The sequence below is a fragment of the Oncorhynchus kisutch genome, linkage group LG11 (genome assembly GCF_002021735.2).
Source record: "Oncorhynchus kisutch isolate 150728-3 linkage group LG11, Okis_V2, whole genome shotgun sequence".
NCBI classification, from domain to species: domain Eukaryota; kingdom Metazoa; phylum Chordata; class Actinopteri; order Salmoniformes; family Salmonidae; genus Oncorhynchus; species Oncorhynchus kisutch.
This window is the reverse complement of record NC_034184.2, coordinates 24,931,969-24,955,815: the sequence shown is the minus strand read 5'-3', so window position 1 is coordinate 24,955,815 and position 23,847 is coordinate 24,931,969. Positions and strand designations below refer to the sequence as shown.

Sequence of the window (23,847 nt, the reverse complement as noted above, 5' to 3'; positions counted from 1 at the left end):
TCAGATCTGGTGTTACTGTGTCTTCCATTGGAACGGACACAGTGTCTTCATAGAGCTGGTGAGTGTAAGATTGAGAGGGCAAACAGTGGATTTGTCCAAATGTATCTTATATCCTGAAAACTTGCCATACTGAGCAATCGTGTCTAAAATGGGAGGGATTTCTAAGGGTTGGATATGTAGAGCAAGACATCATCCGCGTAGAGTGAACTCTTATGCTGCAGGCCGCCTGCAGAAACACCCATAATACTTGGATTGCTCCTTATCAACTCTGCCAGAGGCTCCGCCCCCAACAAGTAGAGCAGGGGGGACAGCGAGCACCCTGGTCTTGTGCCCCGTCCCAAAGGGAATCTGTCAGAGTTCAGTCCGTTAGTAGTCACCCTGGCATTTGGATGAGAGTATTGGGACTTAATTAATTTAATAAAGTTCGGGCCCATATAGAACTTGTCTAAGACTGAGAACAGTAAGCTCCACTCCATCCTGTCGAATGCCTTCTCAGCATCCAGTGAAGCCAGCAGGACAGGGGTCTTCTGTGCGTTTACTTGATCAATAATATCAAAAGGAAATGTTATCAGAAGAGTACTTGTCTCTAATAAATCCAGTTTGGTCCGCTTTTATTATTTTGGGAAGAAGAGTGTCTAGTCTTTTGGCGAGCAATTTGGTCATTATTTCGTTGAAATCCAACAAGCTTATGGGCCGGAAGGACGAGCAGGATAGAGGGTCCTTGTCTTTTTTGAGCAACACTGTAATGCAAGCTGTGTATAGAGTCTGGGAGAACTCTGTTTTTGCAAAAATCATCCAGCATTGGCATGAAAATAGGGCTAAGCTGGAGCCAAAAAGCTTTGTAGAACTCTCTGGGGAATCCATCTGGGCCTGGGGACTTATTAGGTGGCATGGAGGTAATTGCCTCCAGGACCTCCTCAGCAGTGAAGGGGGAGTTGAGATCTTCTTGGTCGGTCTCTGATAGTTTAGGTAGCGAGATTCCCTCTAGGAAGGAATGGAGTTCTGCCTCCGTATGTTTTCTCTCAGAAGTATATAGTTTGCAGTAAAAATCATGAAAAGTTAAATGTATCTTTTTTGGGTCATATGTGACCTCGTCCTCTGCTGTTCGGATAGCCATGATTGTACGCTCTCCGACTGCTCTTTTTTAAATTCGTAAGCAAGTAATCTACTAGGCCTATTTCTATACTCAGGTTATTTCTGTTTAGTAAAGAAAACTTTTTTTTTTATCTCCCGGGTATAGTCCAAGTTCAGTTCGGCTTTGGCTGCTTTAAGTTGACTCCAGGAGGTGCTGTCTGGGGATTGTTTATGTACTTTTTCACAGCGTTCCAGCTCCTTCTCAATATCTAGCCTGTGTGCTTCCATTGCTTTTTTCTTAGAGGAAGCATATGCAATTAGATGACCTCTTAGTGTGGCTTTGGCAGCGTCCCACATTGTGGCCAGAGAAACAGGAGAGTCTTTGTTGTCTTGTGTGTAGTTGTCTATCCATGTAGTTACCAATGTATGGAACGCTTCGTTTGATAACATGGAGGTGTTGAATTTCCAGCTCTTTGACCTCGGAATGTTTTCGTAGAGGTCAAAGCGGAGGTGGACAAAGGCGTGATCTGAAAGTGCTATGGGTCCGATTGTAACACGTGGCTGAATTTATGAAAATCTTTGGGATAAAAATGTAATCTATATGGGAGTAGGTGTTATGGACATTAGAGTAGTATGTAAAGTCCATAGATGAGCTATTAGTCTCTCTCCAGATATCTATCAGTCCCTTCTCATTAGTAAGAGAGTTCAACATCTTTGCAGATCTAGGATTTGTGGAGAGGACTTGAGATGATTTGTCTAGGGTTGGGTTGAGGGTACAATTAAAATCTCCAGCTAGCACTCCAAATGAAACACAATCCTCATTGAACAGGGTTATCATTTTTGACATGAAAGCAGAAGTATCAGTGTTAGGGGCATATATATGTTTAAGATAGTAATCTGTTGCCCATACAGTGACCCAGTTATCAAAATAATCTCCCCTCTGGATCAGAAGTGTTTTTGTCAATTATGAATGGAACATTCTTATGGATAAGTATGGCTGTACCTCTACTGTTTGATTTGAAAGATGAGAAATACACCTGTCCCACCTAAGCTCTGTGGAGTTTGGCATGTTGGGCTCACAGAGGTGTCTCTTGTAATTGCACAATGTGGGGATTGTTTTCCTTTCCTTTTTTAGAGTGCATAGTATCTTTTTTTCATTTTATTGCATGCCTAGACCATAGCAGTTCCATGGCAATAGATTTAAGGTACTAGTCAACAACATCGAACAGTAATCGAACTCTAGTGCAAGTCATCTCTGGGTACAGGTGGATAATAGTTAATAAACGGTGTACATAAAATAACAATCTCTGAACACCCCAGCCGAGTTCCCAAATAACTCGACATATCCCGTTGGATCTATTACCCCCCCCCGCTCAGTCTCAATTCTGTGTTCCAAAAACAAAAAACGGGAACAGTTAGCAACGCACAACGTCTCCCCCTCCTCCCCACCAAAGAAATGCCTCATCCTCTCCGCCCCGCATTGAGTAAGTGATAACATAGCCCCCTGTCCAGACCACATTAAAAAATTATTTTTATTTATTTATTTTTAAATCAATATCCCAGCCTACATATACCTCCCCCAAAGGACATAAGGCTAATCATTTGGACCAAATAAAACAGAAATGTTGAGGCAAATCCTTAAGAGGGATCTATAGGATAAGTTGTTTGTTTTTATTCAAACGTAATATTAACAGGATAAGGCCATAGGCATAAAATTGACACATTGAGCTTCTCGTTAGGTTTGAAAGTGTGTTGTAATCGACAGCCTATAAATGGTGGAGGCCTATGTGAAAATGATAACTACAAATAATAATAATTTAAAAAAGGGAAATAAAAGTAGGCCGAAACTTTAGTAGGCCTAGGTTAGGCTATAGAGCCTATCCCTCTCAGCTAAAAGAAAATAAATATAAATTAGACAGCTATAATGGCATTTAGCGGGGCGGGTGGGTCTTTGGATGGCGGCTATATGTTGTCTTACCTCCTTTAGTAATAACAGTAATCGCTTTCAGTCATTGGTCCATTTCTCAGGGACCAGGATTTTCCTTCAAAAAACATTTTGCCTCTTCGGGAGTTTTGAAGTGTCGCAGGGCTCCTTGGTGAAGAATCCTTAGCTCGTTTGGGTATTTGAATCCCCTAAAGATGCCTTGGTCAATGGAGTATTTCTTCTCTCGGCGCTTTCGACGTATTCCAGCTGACAGGACCTGGTGTAAAGTGAGTTTGGCGTTTCCCACTATAATGGTGTTGATTTTCGCTGCCTGTAGGACTCGTTCCTTGACGGTGAATCTCAGGAAACGTATGGTGATTGTGCGAGGCGGTTGTCTGGCTGCTGGTGGGGGCCTCAGTGCTCGGTGAGGTCTCTCGAGTTCTATGGGCCTGTCGGTGGACAGGTGGAGCCACTCGGGAAGTTGGTCTTGCAGGTAGCGGATCAGTGGCATGTTTCCCTTTGCTTTTTCGCCCAGATTGAATAGAACACAATTATTCCTTCATCCCCTGTTTTCCAGGTCCTCTGTTGTCTCTTCCAGAATCTCTATTTTCTTTTTAGCATATGCTATTGTTTCCATGACGTCTGTCAGTGAGTTTTCCATGGATAGGAAATGGATAGCGTTGATGGTTATCTTGTTGTTGATGTCAGGCAAAGTATTTTCCAGGGTTGTCACCTTGCCCCCTATCGCACTGAGCTGAGAATTAATGCCATCTAATTTGATTTTGTGTTCTGTACGTTGGGATCTCAGCTCAGAAAGGATGTATTGAGTGCGAGGTTGGCATTTGTTGGGCCTCTTGCTCCTGGCTAATAGCGCTAGCTTTTTATGAAGCTAGCTGCTTCTTGGAGGCTTTTTCCACCGCCAATGCTCGAGTCCGGGTAAAAATGTTGCCTTTTGTAGCCGCCATTAATTTTTGACTAAAGCTAAAGGAGTTTTAACTTAAAGTGGAGGTAAGATTAAGAATTGGAAACTACGTGTGCGGAGCTCATCTCGTTCAAGGGTCATGTGATTCCCCTGTTTCCCATCTTAATCTTTTATTTTTATTGGCCAGTATGAGATGTGGCTTTTTCTTTGCAACTCTGCCTAGAAGGCCAGCATCCCGGAGTTGCCTCTTCACTGTTGACGTTGAGACTGGTGTTTGGTATCCAGGCTACTGGTACACAGGCAAGCCTAGACTCAGTTGAGTTAACAAAAAAAAATCACTTTTTGAAGGTACTCTTCCTGCTTCTAGATTCTATTTCTATGTGAAAAACTTCTGTAAACATTAAACATGCTTAAAAATCGACCTAGAATCATGAAGAATATTGCAAATCTCAAAGTCCAAAAGGTAGGCTACCATTATGTCAGATTGTGAAATGCACATTCAAATACATTTCTACCTGTCTGTAAAAACATGGCCTGTAAAAACACACCAAAAAAAATAACATGGACCAGATTGACTCACTCTCCCCACTATTTATTGTTTGTGAGGATTCACCCTCTTTAGAGAATTATGTTGTAACTTATCCGCACCTCAAACGCAGTAGTACCAGTATGCAAATCAGTGAGCGAAATGAACGTCTCTTTTCTCCAATGCGATTCGGTTCCCGACGTTCACCAAAAAGATCAATTCAAAAAGAGCCGTTCATTTGCGAACTACCCATCACAAGTTGGCATTGTGTGGTACCACCAACAACAATATGCCGATGCCCAGGAAGCCCCGATACTCCAGTATCTCAGAAATTTAACCTGACAAGAGTGAGGATGAATTACCTGCAGTGGCAGGTGCGGTATAGAATAACTGGAGTGGCGTGAAGTTCTGAGGAGGACCAACAGAAATAGAGGATTCCTGGTGTCTGTGACACCTGCTATTTGGTATGACACAGACCGGGTGGAGAGCCCGGCTGAGTTTTGATGCAGTCTTTACAAGTTAGGATGGGTCAGTTATCTCATGAGAGCTTTTGTTCGGAACCAATTACGGTGTTTTAGGTGCCAAGCATTTGGTCATGTCGTATCAGTGTGTAAAAGGGAGATTCCTAGATGTGAGAAGTGTGTAGGAGGGCATGAGACAAAGGAATGTGGATTGTCGGTGGAAAAAGCTATGTGTGTTAACTGTAGGGGTACCCATGGTGCTTGAAATCAGAAGTGTCCGGTGAGAGAAAGGCAGGTTGAGCAATGAAGAATAGTAGAGGAAAAGAGGTACAGGGCAAGGGATCCTAAAAGGCTCTATGTGAGTAGGCAGAGGCCAATAGAGAGTGATAGAAATAACATGTTTCAGTAAGGTTGGCTTCTTAGCGTTCAAAGACATGGTTATCAACTGTATCTCAGAAATTGAACATAAATAACAGAAAATAGATGTTGCGGTGGCAGCTGCAGAGAAGTACTTCAGTGTACAATATTTTATTGCAGAGGAGTTACAAGGTGTGTTGAATGATAGCGTCCCGTCTTCCCAGGCTGCCGGCCTGGTGTAGGATCAGATAGGGCCAAGTAGTGCAATAGTGGTGAGGTTTTAATGGGTGTAGAGTTAAGGCGTCTGCATGTTTCCCAGCTGAAACAGTTCGGTAGAGTTTGTGCTTATATTATGACATTTTCTGACTTTTTTAAAGTTTTGGACTTCGGTGATGTTTTTTTTCGGCTGTTCAGGCAGACAAATTTTTTTATTGAGGCAAGTGATTGGCCAACACTAGGAATTCTTCAATAAAGTCTTTGTTGTCATTCAACGAGACAAAGTTTTCATGCTCATTTTTTTGATTGAAAAATACTGCACCAAACGTCTTAGTTAGATGTAAAATTGTGTGACTAAGCTCTTTTAAGCAAAAACGTCAAAATGAATGACCGATTTCTTGTGTTAGATTAATTCTGTCAATTTTGAGGAAGTGTATACTGGCTATAGCATCTCTTTTTTTAAGCAAAGGTATTTTAAGGGAGTATGGGAGCATACTCCTTCGGTTCAGCTAATGTTAGCCCGAGTTCAGCTAGGTGCCAGCAGGCTGACGCATTTAGTTGGTAGGGCTTTTATTTAAAAACAATTCTGTCCTCTTTTTGTCACAAAGTGTAATGAATTCCAGAACAGTAGGCAGAAACACAGAGAAAGATAAGAGAAATACTGGCCTCACACTCCAGTACAGTAGGTGGCGGTGTAGGCACCGTACATTTGGTTGCGATCCGCCAATTCATATTTGTAGAAGAAGGAAGCCCTGACAAAACCTCCCAGATTCCCGCAGACAGCGATTGTTCCCATGTTCTAATCGTGTTTACTTTGTAACAATGTGTTTGGTTTTATTAACGGGTATTTGAGACGAGAATGCTGGATGGTGGTCGCAGTCATGCGGTTCACACGGGACATTTGCAGGCTGCTGGGGCTTGGGAGCGGTAAGAAATCTCCACTTTTTCCCAACTCTTCGAACTTTCCTCCATAGTCGGCAAACACTTCACACCCTGGTTCGAACCCGGCCTGTATCACAACCGGCCGTGATCGGGAGTCACATAGGGCGGCGTACAATTGGCCCGCGTCGTTCGGGTTAGGGGAGGGTTTGGCCGGGGTAGGACGTTATTGTAAAGTAAGAATTTGTTCTTAACCGATTTGCGTAGTTTAATAAAGGTTCAATTAAAAATAATATTTCGCCTTGGAACTAGGATATAAAAAATGTCAGGGATTGTTTGTAACGTGCCAACACGGGTAGAATAGCTACTTTGTAACAAAGTTCGGCTCTTTTGCTGCTCGTTGATGATTAGAAGTTGAAATGCATTAAAATAATAGGCTTACACATGCCTGTCCACCTAGGCTTTTTTGCTACATTGGTCTAATGTGGTGGTCGACCGAGCGAAGGGGCAACTCTCACAGTGGCAAATGTTGGTTTGATTCGATATTCGGACCTTCAAACTTCAATAGCTGGCGAACGGTCTGAGCTACATACCTCCGGGATGGCTCTTTATGAAGGAATACAGGTGTACAACATTGCACAGGACTTATTTTCCCGATTTTGACCCGAGTTAAATCATCTCACACAGCAACGTTGTAGGCAGCCTCGAGCACTGTCAATGCAACTAGTTAGGGACCGTCAATAAAGTGTGACTTTGCAACCTAATTTTAAACATTCCTGTATTCCTTACATAGAGGCAAGTTGCACAACTTTTTAGTTTTCTCAAATATTCCGAAAGTGATTTTGTATAAATACAAATTAAAATTCAATAGCTCTTTGACCATATGACCTAGACAACACAAACCAACTTTGAAATGTTCACAGGGTAGGGACACATTGCATACCCTTTGGTTTTCCCATTTAAGTGCATATATCAATATTTGAAAATGCAACATTTCAATAGCTCTTCAAGCATGTGACTTGGCAACCTAATATCAACTGTCCATATATTTGTTATATAGAAAGGCATGTTGCACACCCTTTAGTTTCCTCATAAAATGATTCCTACATAAAAAAAATATATTATAAATACAGCACTTAAAATTCAATAGCTACTTGATTACATGACATAGGCACCTTAAAACAACTTTGTATTGTTTACAGTATAAGGGCACACATCGCACAGCCATGGATTTCCCATAAAGCACCCAACTCTGACTCCCTCAGTTCCACACACCAATAAGACTTTGTGCTCTGCAAAGTTGAACCGCCAGATTTTGTGCATTCTCAAGTGTTGTGTTGAACAGTTCGTCAGATTGTCACCTCTTACCTAGACTACTGCAACACTCCTCTCTATAGCCGCCTCTCTGTCAACCCTCTTCAATGTGTTCAGAATTCTGTTCAGTGCCTGAAAGGTACATCGTTTTGGTGTTGCCGTTAAGGCTCAATCTTTTTGCAGGCATTCTGATGGGTTGGCAGGGGAAGGGCAAAATATGGTGTTCTCCCTCCTCTGGGTCCTTATCTAATGTTATGGTATAAAGTAAGACTGTTGACCATTGGACTTTATGCTACCTTTCACTATTGTGCACATTGTCTCAAAGGTTTAATAGCATTCACACTCGTTGTTGGTTTCTCTATCCTTGAGTCCTTAATTTTACACCAAAGAAACTTCCCTACAACCTCACCAAAACCTGGGAAAATATCACATCCACTCCAACTCCTATGCTCACCTACAAATCTCTCAATTTCCTGGCTCTTTCTTACCTCTGACCTGCTTCACACCTAAATCCCCTGTCACTCACTCTACTCATCTGACTCTGGCTTATCACCCCAACACCAGACTCATGGCCAATGGGGACCTGCAGTGCCTTGAGCTCTGCTTCACTCCTCTGAAACTCCTGGACCATTCATCACTACATTTGCATATTTAAATCCAGACTCACAAAACAGTGCCTTCGGAAAGTATTCAGACCCCTTTACTTTTTCCACAGTTTGTTAGGTTACAGCCTTATTGTAAAATATATATTTTTACCTCAATTTAATCAATCTACTCACAGTACCCCATAATGACAAACTGAAATATTACATTTACATAAGTATTCAGACCATTTACTGAGTACCTCATTGAAATACCTTTGGCTGCGATTACAGCCTTGAGTCTTGGGTTGTACACTTGTATTTGGGGAGTTTCTCATATTCTTCTCTGCAGATCCTCTTAAGCTCTGTCAGGTTGTATGGGGAGCGTCGTTTTCAGGTATTTCCAGAGATGTTAGATCAGGTTGAAGTCCGGGCTCTGGTTGGGCCACACTCAAGGACATTCAGAGACTTGTCCCGCAGACACACCTGTGTTGTCTTTGCTGTGTGCTTAGGGTCATTGACCTGTTGGAAGGTGAACCTTCGCCCCAGTCTGAGAAGCAGGTTTTCATCAACGAGCTCTCTATACGTTGCTCTGTTTCTTTGCCTCAATCCTGACTAGTCTCCCAGTCCCTGCTGCTGAAGAACATCCCCACAGCATGATGCTGCCACCCATGCTTCACTGTAGGGAGGGTGCCAGGTTTCTTCCAGAAGTGACACCTGGCATTCAGGCCAAGGAGTTCAATCTTGGTTTTATCAGACCAGAGAATCTTGTTTTTCATGTTCTGGGAGTTTTAGGTGCCTTTTGGCAAACTCCATGCGGGCTCTCATGTGCCTTTTAATGAGTGGCTTCTGTCTTACCGCTCTACCATAAAGGCCTGATTGGTGGAGCACTGCAGAGATGGTTGTCTTTCTGGAAGGTTCTCCCATCGCCACATAGGAACTCTGTCAGAGTGACCATTGGGTTCTTGGTCCCCTCCCTGGCTCAGTTTGGCCAGGCGGCCAGCTCTAGGAAGAGGCTTGGTAGTTTCAAACTTCTTCCATATAAGAATGATGGAGGCCACTGTGTTCTTGGGGACCTTCAATGCTGCAGATTTTTTTTTTTTGGTCCCCTCCTTCACACAATCCTCTCTCGGAGCTCTACGGAGAATTCCTTCGACATCATGGCTTGATTTTTGGTCTGAAATGCACTGTCAACAGTGGGACCTTATATAGACAGGGGTGTGCATTTCCAAGCAATTTAATTTATCAAAGGTGGACTCAAATAAAGTTGTCGAAACATCTCAAGGATGATCAATGGAAACAGGATGTACCTGAGCTCAATTTCAATTCTCAAAGCAAAGGGTCTGAATACTTATGTAAATAGGGTATTTCTGTTTTAATACATTTAAAAAGAAACATGCTTTAAAGCTGTTTTCACTGACATTATTGGGTATTGTGTGTAGATTGCTGAGGATAAAAAAAGTAATCCATTTTAGAATAAGGCTGTAATTTGGTAAAAGTCAAGGGGTCTGAATACTTTCCGAAGGCACTGTATGTTACCCTCCACCCAGTCTCCCATTCCTTGCAAGAACCCAACATATATATATTTCTCCTCTGCTAGCCTCTATACACTGGCTTCCTGCTAGAGATAATTTTCAAGGTTTTACTGTTAAATTAACTTATTCCTACTTATCTCTGATTTTAGTCTTGCCCTACATAATGTACCTACACGTACACTACGCACAATTGTCCCTATTACAATTGTCCCTAATTTCAAAGGAAACAGCTGGAGGCTGGACTTTCTCCTGTAGGCTGCCTCTTTTATGGAATGGTCTGCTGATCCATGTGAGAGAAGCAAGCTTGAACCTCAACCTTTGAGTATTTACTGAAGACTCATCTCTTAAGTAGGTCCTATGATTGAGTTGCTCAGGGGTGCTAAGGTGAACGTCAAGGCACTGGCAAGAGGAACCACCCTTGCGGTCTGCCTGGCCAGCTCTCCACTCTCTCCTGGGATTCTCTGCCCCTATTACGGTGACCGAGTCACTGGCCTGCTCACACACTCCCATGTCGCCCCTATAAGGGCGCATCACTGCATGCCAGGCTTTGTTCACTATACTATACTTCCTTATGTGGGTTGAGTCACTGCCATAATCTTCCTGTCTGGTTTTGCGCACCTTAAGGCTAGTGCGTGGGGGAGAACTTCCTGGGCTATACTCGATCTTGTCTCATGGTAGTAAGTTAGTGATCTGCTGATTTCCCTTGAGTGGTATGGGGGCTGTGCTTTGGTAAAGTGGTGTGGTGTTTAACCTGCCTGATTGGCCCTTTTTCGGAAATCATTTTTTACGGCGCCACAGTGTTGCCCAATCCCCAGTATCTATTATGCAATAGCCTATGTGCCGGTGGGCTAGGGTCAGTCTGTTCCTCTGGTGTACTGTGCAATCTTAGAGGACAATCGAAGTGAGCATGCCCATCTCTTTCTCCTTACACACATTGATTGATTGTTGTTGTACATTTCTCTTTCTTGGTAGAGCACAGTTTTTACCTAGCACCAAATGTGGTTCACCTATAGGGACAAACAGAAGTAGACAATATGTTCTACTTAGCACTTTTTCCCTAAGAGTATAAATCAATAATTCACTCTCATTTGCCGTTCAGTATATTGCAGGAATTATGTAATTTGTCAGTTTGTCAAATGTTTTGTTGAATTTAATATTTAAATCCAATTTCTAGTGGTTTATTGCTCTTTCAAGTCCTTCCGTAGTTTGATAATGAAAGGCATTGTGGTTAATCTCTTCTATTACTCTTGACTCCATAGACTCCTGAAGTTTAATGTTGTGGTGATAAATGTGTCCTATGATTTCACCGGCGGGAATAGATGCATCTTTCTTCTTTCTAGTGATTCAAATCACTTTTATTTGATGATAATGAACATCCTGATTTATCCAAACAGATATTGAAGGATGACAGAAATGGGTACTAAGGCTGGCAGCTACAGACTTGAGGTATAAGTTAGGACAGAGGGCGAGATGACTGAGTCAGGTTTCCAGTTTATCATTTGTTTATTTTAAAGTGTTGCCATTTAGCTGTCACTCTTGTCCAAAGTGACTTACTTAGTGCATTCATCTTAAGATGGCTAGGTGGGACAACCACATCTCAATCATAGTAAGGAACATTTTCCTAAATATAGTAGCTATCAACAAAGTCAGTGGTGGGGGTGGTGGTGAAAGCAAATGCACGTGTTAGTTTACAAAAGGGGTGCTGTGGGATTATCTAAGATGCTTTTTTTTTTTAAAGAGGTAGGGTTTTAGATGTTTTCGGAAGATGGGTAGGAACTCTGCTGTCCTAGCTTCAGGGGAAACTGGTTCCCCATAGGGGTGCCAGGACAGAGAAGAGCTTTGACTTGGGATGACTGAGACCTGCCTCCCGTAGTGCTGGGAGGACCAAGAGACCCAGAGGTGGCAGAATTTAGTACTCTGGTTGGGGTGTAGGGTTTGAGTATAGCCTAAATGTAGGAAGGGGCTGTTCCTCTTGCTGCTCCATGTACCATGGTCTTGGAAGTTGATGCAAGCTTTGACTGGAAGCCAGTGCAGTGTGCAGAAGGAGCAGAGTGACATTGGAGAACTTGGGAAGGTTGAATACCAGGCGGGCAGCAGTGTTCTGTATCAGTTGCATAGTGTTGATGGTACAAGCGGGGAGCCCGGTCAACATCGAGTTGCAGTAGTCCAGACGGGAGATGTAGGTCCAAATCCAGGCACTTGTCATCGCTTCCTGTGTGAGGCAGGGTCATACTCTATGGATGTTGTAGAGCATGAACCTGCAGGAGTGAGTCACTGCTTTGATGTTTTCAGAGAACGATAGCGTGTTATCCAGGGTCACAACAAGGTTCTTTGGGAAGGGGACACCGTGGAGAGGTCTTTGTGCTTGCAGGCCTTACCCGGGAGGAAGAGCAGTTCCGTCTTGTTGGACTTGAGGTGGTGGACCGACATCCAAGCTAAAATATCTGCCAGGCACGCAGAGATGCGTGTCACCACCTACACCACTGTTCAAAAGTTTGGGTCTCTTCTTATGAATTCTTGTTTTTGAAAAAAAATAAAGTCTCAAATAAATTAACATCAAATTGATCAGATACAGTGTAGACATTGTTAATGTTGTAAATTACTATTGAGCTGGGAGCTGCTTTTTAAACAAATCATTAAAAAAATATATGGAATATCTACATAGGTGTACAGAGGCCCATTATCAGAAACCATCACTCCTGTGTTCCAATGGCACATTGTTAGCTAATCCAAGTTTATAATTTGAAAAGTTGATCATTAGAAAACCCTTTATGCAATTATATTAGCACAGCTGAAAACTGTTCTGATTTAAGACGCAATAAAACTGTCCTTCTTTAGACTAGTTGAGTATCTGGAGCATCAGCATTTGTGGATTCGATTACAGGCTCAAAATGGCCAGAAACAAAACTTTCTTCTGAAACTCGTCAGTCTATTCTTGTTTTGAGAAATGAAGGCTATTCCATGCGAGAAATTGCCAATAAACTGAAGAGCTGGTACAACGCTGTGTACCAATCCCTTCACAGAACATTGCAAACTGTCTCTAACCTGAATAGAAAGAGTGGAAGGCCCTGGTGTTCAACTGAGCAAGAGGACAACTACATTAGTGTCTAGTTTGAGAAACTGATGCCTCACAAGTTCTCAACTGGCAGCTTCATTAACTAGTACCTGCAAAACACCAGTCTCAACCTCAACAGTGAAGAGGTGACTCCGAGATGCTGGCCTTCTAGGCAGAGTTGCAAAGAAAAAGCTAAGACTGGCCAATCAAATTTTTATTTTTTAAGATTGGTGAAAGAACACACACTGGGCAGAGAAAGATTGGGAAAAAAAAGTGTTATGGACAGACTAATCTAAGTTTGCGGTGTTCGGACCACAAAGAAGAACATTGAGATGCAGAAAAAATGAAAATATGTTGGAGTGCTTGATGCCGTCTGTCAAGCATGGTAGAGGCAATGTGATGGTCTGGGGGTGCTTAGGTGGTGGTAAAGTGGGAGATTTGTACAAGGTTAAAGGGCCTTCCTCCTTCAAGATCCATCACTCCAATTTGCAATGCCATTTAATAGGAGCCAATTTCCTCCAACAGGACAATGACCCAAAGTACAGCTCCAAACTATGCAATAACTATTTAGGGAAGTAGCAGTCAGCTGGTATTCTGGCTATAATAGTGGCCAGCACAGTCACCAGATCTCAACCCTATTGAGCTGTTGTGGGAGCAGCTTGACCGTATGGTACGTAAGAAGTGCCCATCAAGCCAATCCAACTTGTGGGAGGTGCTTCAGGAAGCATGGGGTGAAATCGCTTCAGATTACCTCAACAAATTGACAACTAGAGTGCCAAAGGTCTGCAAGGCTGTGATTGCTGCAAATGGAGGATTCTTTGACGAAAGCAAAGTTTGAAGGACACTTTCAATTAAAAATCGTTATTTATAACCTTGTCAATGTCTTGACTATTTCCTATTCATTTTGCAACTCGTGCAGAGCCTTTCATGGAAAACAAGTACTTGTCTAAGTGACCCCAACCTTTTAAACGGTAGTGTAGGTGTCAGAAGGGTGGGAAAGAGAAAAGTAGTTGAGTGTCATTTGCATAGCAATGATAGGAGAGACCATTTTGAGGGTATGATGGAGCTGAGTGATTTGGTGATGGCCTAGAACCGAGACCTGGGGGACAACAGTAGTGAGTGCGGTGCAGTGACAGATTTTTTTCCACGTCACCTGGTAGGAGCACACTGCAGGTTAGGATGCAATCCAAGAGTGTGCAGAGCCTGAGACGCCCAGTCCCTGAGCGGGTGGAGAGGAGTATCTGATGTTTCACTGTGTTGAAGGCAGTGGATAGATTTAGGATGATGAGAACAGAGGGTCAGCTTTGGTAGTGAGGAGAGCCTCTGACACAGAGGAGAGCAGTCTTGGTTGCGTGACCCCTCTTGACGTTTGACTGGTTAGGGTCAAGTAAATTGTTCTGAGAGTGATAGCGAGAGAGTTGGTCAGACAGCACGCTCAAGTTTTTTGTGAAATTATACTGGCTTCTATTTGGACGTCGGAGTGGCCGAATGTTGGTTTCTTGTGGAGGGGAGTGACTCTGGACGTTTTGAAGTCCGAGGGGATGCAGACAGCGGTTAGTTGAGGGAAGTGAGGCATGGGAGGAGGGGACGGGGTTGAGCGGGCAGGTTGTCGAACGGCTTCTTTCAAGGTAAGAAGACGATAAAGTTGTACATTTTTCATAGAACTATCCCTTTAAATGTCTGCAAGGGGCCCAAACAGACTGTACAATATTAGCCGTATTATGCCACGAATTTTGCCGTCCTAAGTTTTCATAACTGTGACCTTAATTGCCTACCGTCTGTAAGCTGTTAGTGTTTTAACGACCGTTCCACAGGTGCATGTTCATTAATTGTTTATGGTTAATTGAACAAGCATGGGAAACAGTGTTTAAACCCTTTACAATGAAGATCTGAAATTATTTGGATTTTTACTAATTATCTTTGAAAGACAGGGTCCTGTGATTCTTATTAAGAAATGGATTCCAGACAGGCTACTTTAGGAAACTTTCTGAATGGACAAATAGGCCTATAGAGAGAATCAGTGAACTATTATTTGAATGGATGTTAAGAAAAACAGACTTCATTGACTTACTGTGTGAGGTGAAGAGAACTTAATGGCAAGTCCAGCTTATTAGTGGTGGTGAGTTGACCCCCCTCTGTTCTCATCATCTATCCACAGACACACCCCCAAATGCAGACCTTTTTTTTGTATTGAACTAATTATGTTGACTTGTTTTGAGTTGAAGCTAAATCAAGATCATTTCTATTGTTTTAAGATACTCCTGACTTGTTTCAAGCCTGTTTTATGTTAAAGTAAGCAAAATGTTCTGCCAGTGCACTAAAATAATTTGTCTTGGTAAGACGTCAATGCATTCTAATGGTAAGTGGTATCTAGGTAAGATTTGTAAAAAATTGCAGTGTGGGCACTTTTCTACATTTTGCATGAAGCAGACCAGGTACTTCTATGTGTGCTCAGGTGCACGCTCCGTCAACAATTTAACAGGACAGAGAAAAGTCTTTACTATGGATTAAATGACATGATATGCTATTTCATAAAATACATTCTCTAATATTACCTGAGTAAACTAATTATGTAAATGTAATTAACTAGGAAGTCAGGGCAACACGGAAGAATGTTTATGGAGCCGTTGTCTTCCGAATAAACTCTTAAAGACCTGCTAATCTTTTATATCAATAGCAGTCAATTATTAATCGTCACCTTATTCAGTCTGTTTTATCTTCACCAACACTGGCTAACAAGTTGAATCAGCAATACAACATTTAGTTTAATTATTTATTTACTAAATACCTAAATAATCACACAGAATGACATATACACAAGATGGATCATACATTGATTACTAATTGTCATACAAGAAAACGTCCCTAGTGGACGAAACCGATATGACTGCTGGTTACACAAAGAAAGGGGGTTGGGTTTGATTGAAAGCGTGGGAAGACTGAGGAACAAAAGGATTAGGTCTCTATCGGACCTCATGAAGCAATGCTATCGTAAATAGACTGTTATGCATTCTAAATAACCACCCATTTGGAGAAGGAAAATGCAAGAAATATTTACTCTGATCTGCGCTTCGATAGTTTGGTCGTAGATGGAAGGCTGGGTTGCCCAGCAGAGATCTCCTTTGTCCTTTTGAAGAATATGTCTTGTGGTAGAACGGATACGTGGTAGTACCCTGTCTTAAGAGATTGTCCGTCCTTTCCTAGCCCACATTTACAGCTGCTGCTGATGACAACTCAACTTCTAGGATGTATCACTTCTTTAGTGAATAAGAGTCAAGTTCATACCAAGTTGCCATACTATAAGCTCTGGGAATGTTATTTTTCCAAACATAAAAATAGTGCCCCCTATCTTCAAGAGGTTAACATAATTGCAAAAGCGATTTATAATGATCAATTAGCCTTTTTAAAATGATCAACTTGGATTAGCTAACACAACGGGCCATTGGAACACAGGAGTGATGGTTGCTGATAATGGGCCTCTACGCCTATGTTGATATTCTATGAAAAATGTGCCGTTTCCAACTACAATAGTCAGTTGCAACATTAACAATGTCTACACTGTGTTTCTGAACAACAATTTGATGTTATTTTAATGGACAAAAACATTTGCTTTTCTTTCAAAAACAAGAGTTTCTAAGTGACCCCAAACTTTTAAACAGTTGTTTGTTAAATAATTAAAAAAACATTTCACTGCTAAACTTACTGTGAACGTTTCAGTTCTGTGTCAAGAGCTTCACTGTCCGTTGTTGCCCAGTTAGTTAAAAAGGGAAGATGTCAATTAAAAGATCCATCCTATCTGGCCCTGTGCCTTCTCTGAATCGTGGCATTGAACACTTTAGCAGGATTCTTTCTCTTCACAACTGGCTACTTGATTATTGCAGTGGGCGTATCTTTATATTGACAATGTCGATGCCTTTTGGAAACAAAACACATTTTATAAGGATGTGATCCACTCAAATCATTTGGTTTCCTGCATCCTTTCACAGCATTATAAGTTAAAATTGAGATAATGACTTATCAATGACCCAAGCCCAGCTGACTTAATCCCTACCATAGTGACGCTGAGTTGTCATAATGCTTCAGCAAATAAATAACATCAGCATATCTACTTCTGCTAAGCTTCCCAGTAAATTAATGGAAACAAGTAAGTATCCCAGAAGAAAAGTGCTCAAAATAGCCCATGTTAACATATGTAGATTAAGTAACAAGGTTCATTAAATCAATAATTTGCTAGTAACAGATGGCATTCATATTCTGACTGTCTGAAACTCACTCAGATATTGCCTTTGATACAGTGGTAGCAATACAAGCTTATAACATCTACAGAAATGCCAATGGAGGTGTTGTTGTTATATTCAGAACCACTCCTGTAAAGCTTAGAGAGGATATCATGTTAAATACTGTTGAAGTAATATGACTACAGGTTCACCTGCATCACCTAAATCCCATTCTTGTGGGAAGCTGCTATAGACCACCACGTGATAACTGTCAGTATCAGGATTTAATGTGTGACTTGCTTGAAAATGTATGATCGCAACAGAGGTGTATTCTCTGGGTGATTTTAAATATTGACTGGCTTTAATCAAGCTCCCCACCCAAGAAAAAGCTTCAAACTGTAACCAGTGCCTGCAACCTGGTTCAGGTTATCAGTCAACCTACCCGGGTAGTTACAAACGGCACAGGAATTAAATTGTTTTTTTATTTTTTTATTTCACCTTTATTTAACCAGGTAGGCAAGTTGAGAACAAGTTGTCATTTACAATTGCGACCTGGCCAAGATAAAGCAAAGCAGTTCGACACACAACAACAGAGTTACACATGGAGTAAAACAAACATAGTCAATAATACAGTAGAAACAAGTCTATAGGAGGTAAAGGCAAAAAAGGCGATGGTGGCAAAGTAAATACAATATAGTAAATACAATATAGCAAGTACAACACTGGAATGGCAGATTTGCAGTGGAAGAATGTGCAAAATAAATACAGTAGGGAGAGAGGTAGTTGTTTGGGCTAAATTATAGGTGGGCTATGTACAGGTGTAGTAATCTGTGAGCTGCTCTGACAGCTGGTGCTTAAAGCTAGTGAGGGAGATAAGTGTTTCCAGTTTCAGAGATTTTTGTAGTTCGTTCCAGTCATTGGCTGCAGAGAACTGGAAGGAGAGGCAGCCAAAGAAAGAATTGGTTTTGGGCGTGACCAGAGAGATATACCTGCTGGAGCGCATGCTACATGTGGGTGATGCTATGGTGACCAGCAAGTTGAGATAAGGGGGGACTTTACCTAGCAGGGTTTTGTAGATGACATGGAGCCAGTGGGATTGGCGACGAGTATGAAGCGAGGGCCAGCCAACGAGAGCGTACAGGTCGCAATGGTGGGTGGTATATGGGGCTTTGGTGACAAAATGGATGGCACTGTGATAGACTGCATCCAATTTGTTGAGTAGGTTATTGGAGGCTATTTTGTAAATGACATCGCCAAAGTTGAGGATTGGTAGGATGGTCAGTTTTACAAGGGTATTTTTGGCAGCATGAGTGAAATGGGAAGGCAATCTAGATTTAACTTTGGATTGGAGATGTTTGATGTGGGTCTGGAATGAGAGTTTACAGTCTAACCAGACACCTAGATATTTGTAGTTGTCCACGTATTCTAAGTCAGAGCTGTCCAGAGTAGTGATGTTGAACAGGCGGGCAGGTGCAGGCAGCGATCGGTTGAAGAGCATGCATTTAGTTTTACTTGTATTTAAGAGCAATTGGAGGCCACAGAAGGAGAGTTGTATGGCATTGAAGCTTGCCTGGAGGGTTGTTAAGTGTCCAAAGAAGGGCCAGAAGTATAGACAATGGTGTCTGCATAGAGGTGGATCAGAGACTCACCAGCAGCAAGAGCGACATCATTGATGTGTACAGAGAAGAGTTGGTCCAAGAATTGAACCCTGTGGCACCCCCATAAATCAAAATCAAATCAAATGTATTTATATAGCCCTTCGTACATCAGCTGATATCTCAAAGTGCTGTACAGAAACCCACCCTAAAACCCCAAACAGCAAGCAATGCAGGTGTAGAAGCACGGTGGCTAGGAAAAACTCCCTAGAAAGGCCAAAACCTAGGAAGAAACCTAGAGAGGAACCAGGCTATGTGGGGTGGCCAGTCCTCTTCTGGCTGTGCCGGGTGGAGATTATAACAGAACATGGCCAAGATGTTCAAATGTTCATAAATGACCAGCATGGTCGTATAATAATAAGGCAGCACAGTCAGATGGACTGGGGACAGCAAGGAGTCATCATGTCAGGTAGTCCTGGGGCATGGTCCTAGGGCTCAGGTCCTCCGAGAGAGAGAGAAAAAAAAGAAGAGAGAATTAGAGAGAGCATATGTGGGGTGGCCAGTCCTCTTCTGGCTGTGCCAGGTGGAGATTAAAACAGAACATGGCCAAGATGTTCAAATGTTCATAAATGATCAGCATGTTTGAATAATAAGAAGGCAGAACAGTTGAAACTGGAGCAGCAGCACGGCCAGGTGGACTGGGGACAGCAAGGAGTCATCATGTCAGGTAATCCTGGGGCATGGTCCTAGGGCTCAGGTCCTCCGAGAGAGAGAAGGGGAGAATTAGAGAACGCACACTTAGATTCACATAGGACACCGAATAGGACAGGAGAAGTACTCCAGATATAACAAACTGACCCTAGCCCCCTGACACAAACTACTGCAGCATAAATACTGGAGGCTGAGACAGGAGGGGTCAGGAGACACTGTGGACCCATCCGAGGACACCCCCGGACAGGGCCAAACAGGAAGGATATAACCCCACCCACTTTGCCAAAGCACAGCCCCCACACCACTAGAGGGATATCTTCAACCACCAACTTACCATCCTGAGACGGGGCCGAGTATAGCCCAGAAAGATCTCCTCCATGGCACAACCCAAGGGGGGGGCGCCAACCCAGACAGGATGAACACATCAGTGAATCAACCCACTCAGGTGACGCACCCCTTCCAGGGACGGCATGAGAGGGCCCCAGTAAGCCAGTGACTCAGCCCCTGTAATAGGGTTAGAGGCAGAGAATCCCAGTGGAAAGAGGGGAACCGGCCAGGCAGAGACAGCAAGGGCGGTTCGTTTCTCCAGAGCCTTTCCGTTCACCTTCGCACTCCTGGGCCAGACTAGACCCATAGAGACTGTCAGAGGTGCGGACAACAGACCCTCCGATTTGACACACTGAACTCTATCAGAGAAGTAGTTGGTGAACCAGGCGAGGCAATCATTTGAGAAACCAACCAAATCAACATGTATTGATCACATCTTTACTAATGCTGCAGAAATTTGCTTGACCGCAGTATCCAGATCGGATGTAGTGATAACACTGTAGTAGCTGTATCAAGGAAAACCACAGTTCCAAAGGCTGAGACTAATATCGTGTATAAGAGGTCATACAATACGTTTTGGAGTGAATCCTATGTTGATGTAAATAATATTTGTTGGTCTGTGGTGTGTAATTAGGAGCAAACAGACACTTCACACATTTATGAAATTGCTTATTCCAGTTACTAATAAGCATGTACCCTTTAAGAAAATTACTCTAAAAGGGGTTAAATCCCCATGGATTGATGAGAAATTGTATGGTTGAGGGATGAGGCAAAAGGAATGTCAAGTCTGGTTGCACATCCGATTGGCAAACATATTGCAAATTGAGAAATCATGTGACTAATCTGATTTCATTGAATCAGATGGCTCATTCATCACAAAACCGACTGATATTACCAACTATTTTAATTATCTTTTTTTGGCATGACATGCCAGTAGCAAATGCTGACACTACACATCCAGGTATATTTGACCAAATAATGAAAGACGAGCATTGTAATTTTGAATTCCGTAAAGGGACTGTGGAAGAGGTGAAAAATAGTCTCAACAATGACAAGCCACAGGGTCTAACAACTTGAATGGAAAATTACTGAGGATAATAGCAGATGATATTTGCCATTTTCAGTTTAAGCCTACTAGAAAGTGTACCCTCCAGCCTGGAGCGAAGCAAAACTCATTCCGCTACTTAAGAATAATAAAGGCCCCTTTACTGGTTCAAATAGCCAACCGATCAGCCTGTTACCAACCCTTAGTAGTAAACTTTTGGAAAAAATCTTTTGACCAGTTACAAAAGAGTTACCTGTATAACAGAACACAGAGGGTGTTCTTCACTGCGCCATTCGTGAGGCCCACAAACATGCTTCTTTGACCTTTAGAATAAGGGATTGTCAGCTCTATTCATTGCAATTCTATATAACACATTTGCCTGCTGAACATATCCTTTTTTCCCCTTCTCTGCTATGCTGACTAGTGGGAGCAGAGGCGTGTCTCTGAAAGCTCCTCAGATATGCTGTTTTCACTAGAGAACGAGCAATGGTCGGCCGAGCTGATATAGTGGGCCGACATTGGCCCTTTTTCTAGTCTATCTGCTATCGGTTGACTTTACCGATAGTCACTCAACATAGCAAAACTGCTGCTATGGCAGCTGCTACTCACCGCCTGAACCAAGAGCACTGCACAATGCAGAGGAATGTTTAGTTGGGAAAATTAGCAGCAGCAAGCTAGCTCATTCTCCAACAGAAAGGTGCAGTTTAGAGAAACTGATGAAATGACAGTGACCCAAATCAAACTTCTGTTGCAAGTTTGAGTTTAAGTCACTAATAATGAGGCTTGTGTCGACGTTCTCGACATGCATGCAATAAGCAGATGGGCTATGTGCCCTGTTAGCAAAGATTACGATAATTAACTTTTTCATCTGTGGTATTAACTAGCTAGCTTTATTAGCTACTACTGTATGCTATCTAGCTGGCTAGGATAACATGGTGCTAAGTTATCAAATGGGAGATAATTGCAAATATAGCTAGCATTAACTGGTTATCATTTTGAAAATGCACCATTTTTGGCAACGAGCCATCTGACTTGTGTAACCAGAGTTTCTAAATATTTTTGGTGTAACATATTTACTGGTGTGCTCATCTAACAAGCCACAATCGTATCTCTAAATTGACAGTTTATAGTCTGATTAGATTGTCATAATAGGAAAGGATTAAGTGTGTTTAAAATGCCTAAAATTAAGGTTGGCAATAGGTTTAGCTACCTAAGAATCTGCCTGCATGTTTATGGACCAAGAAAGCTTTAGATCAGTGCCTGTGCCTTCTCACTTCTCAAACTATGTGCAGATTTGAGTCATTCAGACATATTAGATATTGTGCACATTTATGGCTTGGTAGCAAATGTCATCGCCATTGAGCTAGTTATCATAGTAGCAGTAAACTGCAGCCAGCAAGTGATATGATTGATGAAAAGAGATGTGAAAGGGAGCAGTATTACAGCCTCGCTCTATCCAATCATAGCAGTAGGATAAATGTACAACCCGCCCATTTCTTGACAAATAGCTGAACTAGACAATTGAGTCGTTAAAAAAAAAAAATTGTCCTGTCAGCTGAGTTTACATTTTTTTTTTTTAGAGGTGTCCTGACAGCTTAAAACATTGTTACTTGTTTCATAAGCATCCGTGATCACATTGTGATGTTACGTTGAACTATTTGCATTGAATAGATTTTATATTTTCAAACTAACAGCAGTCCCTAAATGATGTTAATATGTCCCAAATGAAAGGCAAACCGATTGTCATCTGTATCACCAGATTAGCCAAAAGAAGCTCAATAACGCAATGCGTGCACACTCTCCTACTGAATATCCATTCACCTGTGTTGTTAGTATGCCATCTTAATTTACCCAGTTTATCAAGAGATTTATCGTTCAAATAAAATTATTACCATTAGGTTGGTTAAAAACAAAAAATTGTCTCTGGCAAATTTTGTCATCAACATCTTCTAATTTAATATTGAATATCTGCCTAAAATATCGACCATCGGCCTCCTTGACCCCCAAAAATCGTCATCGGCCCTGAACAAGTCCATATCAGTAGTTTTCACAAACGGCTCATTAGTCCACTGAGATTAACATGGGGCATGGTGTCACATCCAGGCTATCACTGAAAAGCTAACTGCAAGCCCTGGAAAGTTTATCCCTGTGTAAGGTTATCTTATCAAGGACATGTTTCTAAACCAGCCATATGTCCACCTCTTGACTGCCGTTTCACTTCTTTTGAATGCCCTCGTTTTGGTCGTCTATTGTTCTCATCAGAATTCAGAGTTTGTTTGAAGTGTAAAATTAGAAAAGATTGACTCTGGTTTGCTTAAGGCACGCTTCGACAGTAAAAACAACAGTTCTCCTTCTGCATAAGGAAGTGTTCAGTCATAAGACTTCTGTGTGTGACTGACTGACATGAATCAGACCTCAGTGAAGCCATGACCTCGTACAAACCTTTAGCTGACTGACCTTTCACATTTCAGATGTTGAAGTTAGCCTGGTTTCTAACCTAACCCATTCTCTACACCAGAGATCGATTATCTTTAAGCATGTAATGTACAAATAGAACCCTGATGTACTACTTAATGTATGTTGTGCTTTTTACCCAGAAACCTCCAGTGCTCAGCACCAGGAGGAGATGGAATGTGGAGCAGTGACCTCTGAGCCCACCGACATCACACAGGTAAGGTAATGTCACACTGTCCAAGGTAAGGACATGTTACACTGAAGGACAAGGGGGCTGTATGTTTGACAGTGTTCGGTGCATTGTGGTCTTGAAGTTTGGCTAAAAGTATGTGGACAACCCTTCAAATGAGTGGATTCTGCTATTTCAGCTACAACTGTTGCTGACCGGTGTATAAAATCAAGCACACCACTATGCAATCTCCGTAGACAAGGGCAGTAGAATGGGCTTTCTGAAGAGCTCCGTGACTTTCAACGTGGCAACGTCATAGGATGCCACCTTTCCAACAAGTCTGTTCGTCAAATTTCTTCCCTGCTAGTGTTGCCCCGGTCAACTGTAAGTCAAATCAAATTGTATTCGTCACATGCACTGAATACAACAGGTGTAGACCTTACAGTAAAATGCTTACTTACAAGCCCTTACCAACAACGCACAGT

The 23,847-nt window shown here is 42.2% G+C and overlaps 1 protein-coding gene across 6 annotated transcripts in view; it reads left to right on the top strand.

The window, feature by feature from the left end:
* The first annotated feature begins 6,159 nt into the window (after positions 1 to 6,159).
* Positions 6,160 to 23,847, top strand: part of LOC109899841 (hsp70-Hsp90 organizing protein 1) — a 48,691-nt gene continuing 31,003 nt past the window's right edge. For 2 of the 6 annotated variants that reach the window (XM_020495427.2, XM_020495428.2), the window contains exons 1-2: positions 6,226 to 6,407; positions 23,337 to 23,410. In XM_020495427.2, coding sequence (XP_020351016.1) covers positions 6,347 to 6,407; positions 23,337 to 23,410 — 135 coding nt within the window. In that variant the 5' untranslated portion in view covers positions 6,226 to 6,346. Of the gene's footprint in view, positions 6,408 to 23,336; positions 23,411 to 23,847 lie in introns of all 6 variants that reach the window. The other 4 variants (XM_031835480.1, XM_020495426.2, XM_031835478.1 and 1 more) reach the window with 4 other exon arrangements.